Source organism: Strongylocentrotus purpuratus, unplaced genomic scaffold (assembly GCF_000002235.5).
Source record: "Strongylocentrotus purpuratus isolate Spur 01 unplaced genomic scaffold, Spur_5.0 spur5_scaffold_3, whole genome shotgun sequence".
NCBI lineage: Eukaryota > Metazoa > Echinodermata > Echinoidea > Camarodonta > Strongylocentrotidae > Strongylocentrotus > Strongylocentrotus purpuratus.
In genome coordinates, this window is record NW_022145609.1 from 14,009,984 (window position 1) to 14,022,389 (window position 12,406).

At 37.9% G+C, this 12,406-nt stretch overlaps 1 protein-coding gene across 1 annotated transcript; it reads right to left on the reverse strand.

Moving 5' to 3' along the window:
* Nucleotides 1-10,217: 10,217 nt before the first annotated feature.
* Nucleotides 10,218-12,200, reverse strand: LOC115928503 (E3 ubiquitin-protein ligase Midline-1-like). Its single transcript, XM_030995758.1, has 2 exons — nucleotides 11,224-12,200; nucleotides 10,218-10,445 (listed from the first exon to the last, which is right to left on the reverse strand). Exons 1-2 carry the CDS (start codon nucleotides 11,857-11,859, stop codon nucleotides 10,218-10,220), a joined length of 864 nt encoding a protein of 287 aa, XP_030851618.1. The 5' UTR covers nucleotides 11,860-12,200.
* Nucleotides 12,201-12,406: the final 206 nt, after the last annotated feature.

Here is a 12,406-nt window from a genome sequence, read left to right on the forward strand (position 1 = left end):
TTCCTGGCTGCAGCAGAAGTGTGGTCAGTAGCTGATTCTGAGATGCTTCCGAGTTCAATACGAGTATCATCTTCATGCTTGAATCTCTTTTCCTGTGCTTTCTTGCTAATGGCTGCAGCAGAAGTGTGATCAGTAGCTGATTCTGAGATGCTTCCGAGTTCAAGGCAAGTAACATCTGCAGACTTGAACCTCTTCTCCTGTGCTTTCTTCGTAATGGCTGCCGCAGAAGTGTGATCAGTAGCCTCCTTCAGCATGGCATCCAGCTTATCACATAGCAAGGTATGAGCAGACACACTGTCTGGCTCAAGATAACCCAGTCTGTCATTAGCTACCAGTGTTATTGAACTGCAAATACTCTTGATCCTTTGACGATCGTTGGATTTCGAGACGTTGAGATCGTCATCAAAACTCTGCTTTAATGCATTGATCTGCTCGATGAGATTTCGAAGATTTTCTTCAAGCTCTTTGGCCTTGATGCTGTAGGTTTGATTAACATCGTCCAGTAGTTTCTGCACGGCAATGTATACTTCATTTCGTTGTACCTCCACATTCTGAATGTTCTTCTCCAGTTCTGATTTTTTACTTGCACAACGCTGGACAAGGTCGTTCACCTAAACCAAAACGAATAATAGAAAAGTGACAATAACATATTTTTAGAATTAGATGTATGCCAATTACATGGAGCTTGTTTAAAAATCAAACACCGGCATTTGCGCGCGTCGAGTGTTTCACAAAAGTAAGAAACACGACCCCCACCCCCTCCCCGGCACCCCCGTACACATAATCATAAGGACCGCGGACTTTAACACATTGGTTTTTTTCTGTTTTCTTAGAAGGGAATACAACCCTTTTGATAAATTCATTTCTATGAAAGCAGAAATATAAGCAAATCAGAATGGACATAAAGGCCAAATAGTAATAGTATATTGATAATCTTAATAATGATACAAACACGAGCTCGTTCTATCGTTTATCCAATAATTGATGTCCGATAAAACTTTAAAATGTGATCAGCTAATGACACTAGAAGTTATTAGCCTATACAGTGAGTTTATGCAAGCTCAAACTATAAGCTGTGACGTAGTAGATCTACCAACATCCTGAGTCTATAACAAGTGCGTCCAAACTGCATGCAGATCTGTAGCAATTATTTCTCAGGTTGATTAAAAATATTTGTCGAAAGAGGTGAAACTAACTTTGATCAAAAGTATTAATCCTCTGTTGAAATGTGTACCTGAATACAAATAAGGTTATAATAGTGAATCACACTTGAGTTGATCTTCTGTGAATACAATGCAGTTTGTGCATCCTATAAAAAGAAGTGGGTGTTTCCACAGAGAGCGCGCGCAGCGTATATAAGCACCTTTGAACTTTTAAAATTGGCAGTATTCATCATTTTTTTATCTATAGAGGGCGACTTAAAATGTATGATCTGCACGTAGGCTGCAGCGTTGTGTGAACGGGCAAGTCATCATCATCATCATCATCTCATCATCATCATCATCATAATATCCATGCATTCATTTCTTTATTCCTTCGTTCACTCAATAATTGTGTTCATCATTCTTTCATTTATTCATTTATTCGTGCGTTCGTTCATTCGTTTGTTCGTTTAATTATTCATTCATATCATATTACCGTCGTTGTGAATATTTTGTTTTCATCATCATCACCGATAAAGTTGGAATAAAATGTTTAACTTCTTTTCATGCCATGATTGTTACTTTATGATTTATTTTTGAATCTTGATTAATATAGTTCATATCTTCTTGATCAAGTTAAAGAATTATAGATATTGATCTATACTTTAAAACAAAGATGTATAACCTGTATATAATATATAGGTTTATCTATATTAAAACTAAGTAATTGTCAGTTATCACAAACATTTCACGAAAGAGGAAAACAAAATATTCCAACTATATGCGGGCAGCGCCGTGGACATTCATCAGGATGATAATCATCATGATGATCCTCATAATCCTAGTCAGCATCATCATTAACCTCATCATTCTCCTCCTCGTCACCAAACGGGCATTCGCACAGTACGGGGAGGAGGGGGGGGGGGGGGGGGTACTGATCGAATGATTTCAAAAGACTTCCACAATAACTGTGCAAGAAAAGGTGTGGTATGGATCAGAAAAAGTTGATCATGTAGCATTTAAGTATTGTTGTGTACTGCAAGGTTCTGGAGTCATCAAAATCATAATAAATTTGGCCCAGTCTTTGTAAAGTAACAAGCACTGTACACAGAAATATGTATATGTGACTACACAAAAGGGTGTCGGGGCCTGACACCTTGATTTCCTTATCTTTCTATGCTCATTACTCAGCCATTATACATTTTCTTCCAAAATTGTTTGGCAAATGACATTTATTTGTAATCTTGAATATTCAGTGTAAGTTTCGTTTGATTCTGTGAGAATTTATTTTCTTACCAGAACTCAAGTTTATCTTTAACTTTGATGAGCCAACCATCAACACATTTTCTTCAAACGCCATTATTGTGATACAACTTCCAGGAATTGGAGACCTAAGATTTCAGAAAGCAACTTTGACTAATCCCATTTACCTCAATCGGATATTTATATATTTTGTTTAATCTCCAGGATTGGGGACCGCGGCCCTGTAAGCAATATAAGTCTTATCATCTTTGAAAATCACAATTTTCTTAACCATAATTTACGAAAATATTTACTCATACCTTAATTGAAGACAGGTAGAGTAGCTGTCACAACCATAGGGGCCTGAAGTGTGTGTGTGGGGGGTGGGGGGCAGGGGGTTCGGTCGCCCCCAAACGGAAAAGTCGGTGTTTTTTGCCCCTTACGCCACTGGTTATGAAGGTGTCGTGGTGTAGATGGTTCATTCACTTGGCTTCCAATCCAAGGGTTGAGGGTTCGAAACTTCGTCCTGCACTAATCTCCTTTGGCAGGACATAATCTATCCACATTCGCCACTCTCCACTCAGGTGTAAAATGACTACCCGACATAGAAGCCACCCTCATTAGTATTATTCTAAAGCCAGCCTCAAAGGTCCGTAACCTCGGTGTGATATTTGACAATAATATGTCATTTATTGAACATGTATCTCGCATATCAAAGTCTGTGAGATATCAACTGCGGAACCTTGGGTTCATACGAAAATCTCTGACTCAAAAAGCATGTGAACAATTAATCCATGCATTAATCTCATCCCGCTTAGATTTTTGTAATTCTATTCTATTTGGACTCACAAAACAGCAGCAAGACAGACTGCAATCCCTCCAAAATTCCAGTGCAAGACTCCTTATTTTCAAACCAAGAATGTCCTCTATTACGCCTATATTACGCTCTCTTCACTGGCTACCTGTCGAGAAGAGGGTCCACTTCAAAATTATGTTACTTCTTTATCGGGCTCTCCGTGGAATCTCGCCACAATACATTAAAGACTCACTACACTCCTACAACCCAACTCGTACTTTAAGATCTGGAAGTGATAATTTGCTGCAAATTCCCCGTACCCGTCATTCATGGGGAGACCATGCTTTTTCGCATGCAGCAGCCAAATTATGGAATAAGCTTCCCTCATCACTTCGCTGTATTGCAACATACTCTGTCTTTAAAACTCGTCTTAAGACCTACCTATTCCTTCTGTAACCTAGTATATCCTTAAGTTGTATAAGTTTTTTTTACTAAATCCATAATTGATATGTTATTTGTATATACATTTGAAATTAATTAGTTTTCACCCTTTAGTCTTATTGGCTGCCTGTGTGGGGCCTGTTGGCCTCAGATGCTAGAGCTTCTGTGAATAATGTGCTGACTGGGCTAGTCCCTTAAATTGTCAGTGAACGGAGCAGCTGGAGGGCACCGGGCCCCATCAGGCAGAGCTGAGGATTGGAATGGGTTATAACAAAATATTGCAAAAAATATTGCAAAATTATTTACTTTACTTGTATCAAAGAGAACTGTTGCTGAGCTAGCGCCATGAGCGTCCCTGGACGGTATGTGCGCTCTATAAGTTTACACTATTATTATTATCTTTTATTGGTGCAGAGCGGTGTCAAGAAGCACAACGACCACAAATTTTGCTCAATGCACAATTAAATTCCTTTTGGTGGAAGGGAGGGGGCAACGGTGGACGCATTTTTCCTCATAACCCTCCTCTAATTCCCTTCCCGTTAGTTTCTCTTTTATTTTCTACTCGTCTTATACTTTCAACCAAAAAGATTGTACTTGTTTCAACCTAGATATTGAAGTTCCAAAGCGCTTTTATTCAAGGAGACTAATGGGTAGAAAATAAGTAACGAGACCTACCACTATCGAATTTTAATGAGAGCGGAAATAGACATCACAGGCATAAACACTCATTTGTACCCATTTGTAGCCAGATTTCTCTTTTTTTTTAACGTCTCAATAATTTCGAGATTGCCGAAGAGAAAAAATGACGTGAGCATGGCAGCCATTATGCAAATTATGCAAATGTTGGAAATTTTGAAAAAACGGACCCATTTTTAATGGTATTTTTGTTAAAAGTGGGACCCATGTTTAGGGATTTTTTGTGAAAAGGTTACCCATTAGAGCGGCACATCCTGTATGTCTTAATATGTGGGTCCCCCCCCCACCCCCGGGGGTTATATATTACGAGATCATATTACCTTCGCAACTGTTTTTTCCTTTCTTATCAGTTTTGTGAGCCGGTCATTCATTCATTTCCAGTTCAAGTCGGTCTAAAACAAATGTTTGTGAATCTGTATGTGATATATGCATCAGGTCTTACGTCTATGGCTGATCTTCAACGAAACGGAGTTAAGTCTTTTGTCAATTCCGTTTGTTGCTACGGCAGGCAGCCAGTGAAAACGAATTCGTTTAATGCAATTATGGAAATGCAAGCATTACTTTAAACAAACAACATTAATTTATTCCTAGCTCATTTTTCCTTTTTGAGGTGTCGTATGGAAGGGCAAAAACTAAACTTCCTAGAAATGTGATTTTCTCTTTAAAATTCAGATACCGTCCGCCAAATGACTTTTTGGTACCCTTTTTTCAAATTGTTTTGAATCACTCATGTGTGAAATATGCATCATATCAGATGAAAGAGGAGGACCTAAGCTTTACAAATAATGTGTCATTTATTAATTATAATTGTGATTAAGTTATGATAAAACATCGAAAATTCTCGGTTTCGTTTTTCTGGGGCGCACTGTAGTGTTGCTCTCGTTCGTGCGACTGATGTATTACGTATGAGTAATGGAGTATTTAGCATGAGTAATGTATCATTAAATTTATTTCTTATTTATTCAATTAATCATTTTTAAATTTGAGTTGTATTTCTTTTTAAAATACAGATAAAGCAGTGGTTATTTTCATTCAAAACCATAAACAGGTGAACTGCAAAACCGGGAAATTAGTATGATCGTTATTTGTTTCATCAATGCTTGAATGTTAGTTGACTAAACTGTCCTTATATAATTATATCTACAGTTAAACCCAAGTTCTATATTTTTCGTCATGTGTAGCATATTAATTTCTAAAGAGGGTGGGTATTCGAGAGAGAGAGAAAGAGAGAGAGAAAGGAAAGAGTAGTCAATGGTCGAGACGACGAGTGATAATTCATAAGAAAGAGAAAGGGAAAGAGCATGTATGAGGGGGAAAAGTTACAGACAGAATAAATCTTATTCTGAGAACGAATAGAGAAAGATAGAGAGAGGAGGAAGAGATAATCTAAAAAACCAGCAGTGGCGGATCAAGGCCCCCCCCCCCCCTGGGAAAGAAAACGTGTAAAAACACGTTAATGATACCTTTTAATGGAGATGCCCCCCCCCCCTCCCTGGCGCTCAAGGGGTAGGGTTCGATTTTTCAAATTTTCGAGAAAAAAAATTAGTGCTCACTAAACGTGCTAAGAAACATGGCAAGAGATCTTACAGCATAATTATGGTCACCTTACTGAGATGACATCGTGCTGTTCATACAGTGTGAGATAACATGGCACACTTAGAAACATGGTGAAAGATCTTATAGCGTAACTATGTACACCTAACTGAGATGACATTATGCTGTCCATACAGTGTGAGATAACATGAGCTGCTAAGAAACATGACAAGAGATCTTACAGCGTATGGACAGCAAAATGTGATCAAAGTGTAACCTAGTTAGGATCAATATTAACGAATTCTTCGCCAGCTTGCACTCCATTTAGAGATTTCTTTCATCACCTCAATAACGGTTAAACAAATATAATCAGTAGTTTTGTTATGCTCAGAAAATGTGCTATTCTTGTGACTTAATTTGGATAGGCCAGTAATAACAAAAGGATACCTCATTTTACAGATTTCAATATTACATAAGACATGTATGATCTAGATCTTGCACAAATATATCCAGTAGGCTATAATGTCAACAATACCGTGTATATACGTAGAGAAAAATGAACATGCATGTAATGTAATATATATATAATGTGATATATAGGCTACATTTACAGCGTATAAACATACTTTCTATAACTATTTTCTAAGTTACGAAAAAAAAAAGAGAAAAATTAAAAATACGTTAAAGGGCAATCCAACACTTGCAATAAGTTTCTTTGTATTAAAACATGTTTTCAATTTGAGATCACGTAATGTGTATCTCAAATTGACAGATTGGTCAGTGAATTATTGTGACGTAGTGATCAACTAACAACTTACTCTCCTGTCTGTCGTGTAAAAAGAATATCATTATATTTCGCCTTCTCCCTTGAGGCACTACTCAAAATATATTATGGGTGTCACATTGTATAGGTCCCGAGTCATGATCTTTTGAAGAAAAAAAGAAGACATTTTAGTCAGTTTGTGTGTTGGAACAATGGAAAAATTGTCCGCCACTACATCACAGAGACATTACCGATTCAGCCAATTTGAAGGGCCAATATAGAGAGATTACAACTTTCAAAATTCATAGGTTTCTCATTTTTTTTACGATTTCATTCAAACTTTCCCCAGTCTACGTTTCAGATTGTTCTCCTTTTCTCTAGAGTGTTTTGATATCAAGGTTGGATTTCCCTTTAAAGGCACACTGTCCTACTTGTAGCTACTTGCTCCCTCTATATAGAAAACTTCCCCAATCGGTGCCTGTTGGTCCCCCATGATCCTCTTTTTCTTATGTTAAATGAGAGCCGAGTTAATGAGAAAGCCACCTGTCACAGTGACCTCGCTGGCTCGCTGGGTGGTCTTATCCCTTCTGGCTGAAGTAGTAAAGCCTGCCTTTAAAGGTACTTAACTAAACGTTGTACAAAACAGTGCAGGGCCAGTAGTCTGTCCCGAAATAGTCGTCCCATTTTCCCATAAGAATTGACCGAACAAAGTTACTTAGACCATCAATGCCATCTACGTTTTTTCCTTCATCCTGAACATATTGTCCTATGGGTTTGGGCCCCGTAAAGAGAATGCAAGTCGATCACATTGGGTCACACATGCACCAAACTCTGTCGAGAAGAAGTTGTAGGTACATTATCTAGAGTTCTAGACACAACCAAAACTTCACAGCTGAAGAAAAAATGAATCTAAGGTCGGGATTGGTTTTATATAGATGGCGACTTATTCAGGCTTTCAGTATTATTATGTTGGAGATTCACTTTATTAGCATCTTGGATAATAGAGCGAGACATTTTATTTGCTTTCATTTCTATGGTATATTTGGAAGAGTAAAAGACGGCAACTACAAATTAATTAATTAATTCCTTAATTGAAATGCTAGTGCGCCGCAGTGGCTGCCTTGCTAAAGCCAGGGTAATAATCGGGGCAGCGCCAGGAGCGTCACAACGTGACGGACATGTGCGCTATATAAGAAGCCACCATTATTATTATTATTATTATTACACTACAACTACATCCCCCTCTTTCTCCACTGAATCCAATGACCGAGGTAATAGTATAAAGCGCTTAGAGACATTTGTATTAAGCGCTATATAAAAATTAAATATTATTATTATTATTATTATTATTATTCCTATCTCCGTCCATTTCTCTCTTTCCACTTTGTCTTTTTCTATCAAACATCAAAGAACTCATCCAGTGTCAATCAACAATACCGTTTGCATACAACAAAATATTTACATGAAATATTGTGTGTATATATATATAAGTGAAATCACTAACTATAACAGAATTGCATTAAACGTTTACAAAGATATCATCATATTTTTACATTCCTTATATTAGGACGTTTTGTCTGGAAACAGAACTCGCGACTGGTAAACTAGGCCTAATTTGTGGTAATACATGTACATTGCTCTTCTCTACACCATAGCAAACTAATCTGTCGTACTATCAGTTCCCAGAGCACTCATTTTAATGGCTTTTAAGACAGAGTGCAAGTTGAATACGTAGGAATTTTTAATGGAATGTCACACCATAGTCCACTAAGGATTTATTAAAAAAAATTGATTTGATGTATTAAGCAAGTTTAATGTAACATCCATGCGAAGAGTAAAATGATATTGTAAAATGAAAACAAGATAATAATACCAATAACTTCACAGGATAAACCGTGAGAGCTGAAAAGCTCATTTACAATGTGGTCCTTCATTTTAAAAAAATACAAAATAATCGATATAAAAGTTAGGAAATATAAGCACATACATTAACAAAACACACTTTGAGAATAACAACATCATGGAAATAACACTAATGAGTTAATTAATATCTTACCAATTTCAAGTTATACATTATGGTATAATATCACCCCTTTTCAGTAAATATCTAAGAGAAACGATTACATAAATCATGAAGTAGATGCATACTATTTCGATAGAGGGCGTTATTATTATACTGGATAATGTCAACTGTATACCGGTAATTAAAATCTATCGAGAGAATGGGCACCTTCTCATTCGGTTTAAATAGTTATCACATAATAAACAATATAATATGAAATATAGGCCCGTATTAAAGAAGAACTGGAGCAGAGAGGCATACACTACAAACAATGGTAATATAGAGTGTGAGATGGATTACAGTGATACTTTGATAAAATACAACTTCTTGTCACAAGCAAACGCGAGCACGTCTGGTGAGAGAGAAACCAAATAACACCAACTATAACCAGTCGACAGATTAAGTCCTTGCATTTGAACACAACTCTCTCCTTGAGGTTCAGACCATCAAGGTCATAGAGCCTAATCACCGTCGCCCTAATCTCACGATCATAACTTGCTACATACACCCTGTCCTGCTCATCCACGGCAGCACAGGCATGGTGGTGAGCCTTTAGGGACTTACCAGCATTCCCATCCCTGTCATAGACCGTCACCACGCTTGGATTGGTTAAATCACATGAACTCGTGACGAGCAAACCCGACCTGGTGCCAGATACCTGGCTGGTCTCGTTGTGTTTTGTTGGAACAGTGTGTTTGAGAGTGGATCCCGTCGGGTCTAAGATATAGACTTTCTTCTCACTGTTCGCGATGAGGATTTCATCTGCTGAACTTCTGTTTAGTTTGAGATTAAGTTCGTTGCCTTTTACGTGTATGGTTGATTTCCTGGATCTATCAGGAGCATATATGTGTGCTTTATTGTTACCATTCGATATGAATACCGACCCGTCCTGTTGGAACACAAGATCAACGCACTTCATGTTACGTGTTATGTTTTCATACTGCTCCTGATAACCAGTTGAATCGATGATATCTATACCACGTGCATCCATATTATACCCGATAGCTACACTGTCCTTAGAGTACGGGGTCATACCAGACATCCGTCCCCGAAGATTTACAGACTCCATTAATTGCAACTTGGGATCTGATTCTGAGATGCTCCCGATTTCAAGACAAGTAACATCTGCAGGCTTTAACCTCTTCTCTTGTGCTGTCTTCCTAATGGGTGCAGCAGAAGTGTTGTCAGTAGCTGATTCGGAGATGCACCCAAGTTCAATACGAGTATCACCTTCAAGCTTGAACGTCTTCTCCTGTGCTGTCTTGCTAATGGCTGCAGCAGGAGTGTGATCAGGATCTGATTCTGAGATGCTTCCGAGTTCAAGACAAGTAACATCTGCAGGCTTGAACCTCTTCTCCTGTGCTTTCTTCGTAATGGCTGCCGCAGAAGTGTGATCAGTAGCCTCCTTCAGCATGGCATCCAGTTCCTCACAGAGCAAGGTATGAGCAGACACACTGTCTGGCTCGAGACGACCCAGTCTGTCAGTAGCTACCAGTGTTATTGAACTGCAAATACTCTTGATCCTTTGTCGATCGTTGGATTTCAAGACGTTGAGATCATCATCGAAACTCCGCTCACTGCATTGATCTGCTCGATGAGATTTCGAAGATTTTCTTCAAGCTCTTTGGCCTTGATGCTGTAGGTTTGATTGACATCATCCAGTAGTTTCTGCACGGCAATGTATACTTCATTTCGTTGTACCTCCACATTCTGAATGTTCTTCTCCAGTTCTGATTTTTTACTTGCACAACGCTGGACAAGGTCGTTCACCTAAACCAAAACGAATAATAGAAAAGTGACAAGAACATATTTTTAGAATTAGATGTATGCCAATTACATGGAGCTTGTTTAAAAATCAAACACCGGCATTTGCGCGCGTCGAGTGTTTCACAAAAGTAAGAAACACGACCCCCACCCCCTCCCCGGCACCCCCGTACACATAATCATAAGGACCGCGAACTTTAATACATTGGCTTTTTTTGTTTTCTTAGAAGGGAATACAACCCTTTTGATAAATTCATTTCTATGAAAGCAGAAATATAAGAAAATCAGAATGGACATATAGGCCAAATAGTAATAGTATATTGATAATATCTTAATAACGATATTCGTTATGAAAATAATGATTAGAATATTAGTTCAAACAATAAAAAGTATAATAATAATAAGAATAATGATACTACTACTTTTAAAACCAATTATTGTCAGGCTTAATTAGCCAAACGCGAGTTTTTTTGCTAAATGTCAAATGAAACCACATTTACCTTTAGCCGTAACTCTAATTGCTCGAATTCACAGCAGAAATATAAAATAAACAGAATGGAGATAGACCAAATAGAAATAGTTATCATTATGATAATCATAAAAATAATATTCATGATGAAAATAATGATTAAAATATTAGTTTTAACAATAAAAAGTAATATAATAATAACAAGAAGAATAATACATGATGATGATACTACTACTTTTAAGACCAATTATTGTCAGGCCTTATTAGCCAAACGCGAGTTTAAAAAAAAAAAAAAAATCCGAAAGCCACACTTACCTTTAGCCGTAACTCTTGCTCGAAGTCAGCCTGATTCTTGATGTTGTGATTTTGATGACCGACTATCACGTACTTGTGACTGACGTGGACCTTAGAATCCTCACAAAACATATTTTTGTTCTCTTGTTTGTGGATGCAGCACTTCTCATAAAGATGACCAATGCTGACCTTCCTCTTGATGATATCCTCCATGGATACAATCTCATGACCTTCAAAGACGACTTTGAGATGTTGATGACAATCCAGACACTTATCACACATATAATTATTACATGTTCTGCAGAATGAGACAGCATCTTGATGGAACTTGCAAGCAGTGCATTTTGGACGCACCTCCAGGGCAGCATTCACCCCTCCACACTTGGCGTGGTAATTGTCTACGAGTCCGTTGACAGTCACATTGGTGAGAAAATTATCGACACGGTTCGCAGACAACTTGGTGACCTCCCTGCAGAGAGGACATATCATGTGATCAAGTTCCTGATGGGACAGGTCATAGTTCTTGAGACATTTCCGACAGAATGTGTGTCCGCATGAAGTCAGGATGGTTGCCTCGTCGAAGATACCAAGACATAGTGGACAGGTTAGGTTATGTGAAAAGCTTGGAGCTTTCTTTTCCTCAATTTTTTCAGCCATTGGTACAAATATCGAATTTCTGGCTAGTTACAAACACGAGCTCGTTCTACCCCTATATCCAATAATTGATGTCCGATAAAACTTTAAAATGTGATCAGCCAATGTGTACTAGAAGTTATTAGCCTACAGTGAGTTCATGCAAGCTCAAACTATAAGCTGTGACGTAGTAGATATATACCAATATCCTGAGTCTATATGTCCAAACTGCATGCAGATCTGTAGCAATATTTCTCACGTTGATTACAAATATGTGTCGAAAGAGGTGCACCTAACTTTGATCAAAAGTCTTAATCCTCTCTTGAAATGTGTACCTGAATACAAATAAGGTTACAGTAAAATCACATGACTTGAGTAGATCTTCTATATATGAATATAATGCAGTTTGTGCATCCTATAGTATAATTAGAAGTGGGTGTTTCCACAGAGAGCGCGCGCAGCGTATAAGCACCACTGACCTCTACACCTAAGCACCTTTGAACTTATTGGCAGTATTCATCATTTTTATCTATTGAGGGCGACTTATAATTTATGATCTGCACGTAGGCTG

Excerpts from the sequence above, each read along its gene's own strand:
- LOC115928503 (XM_030995758.1), bottom strand. The coding sequence starts at position 11,859 with ATGGCTGAAAAAATTGAGGAAAAGAAAGCTCCAAGCTTTTCACATAAC. Across the intron at positions 10,446-11,223 it reads AGCAAGAGTTACGGCTAAAG|GTGAACGACCTTGTCCAGCG; the intron begins GTAAGTGTGGCT and ends GTTTTGGTTTAG.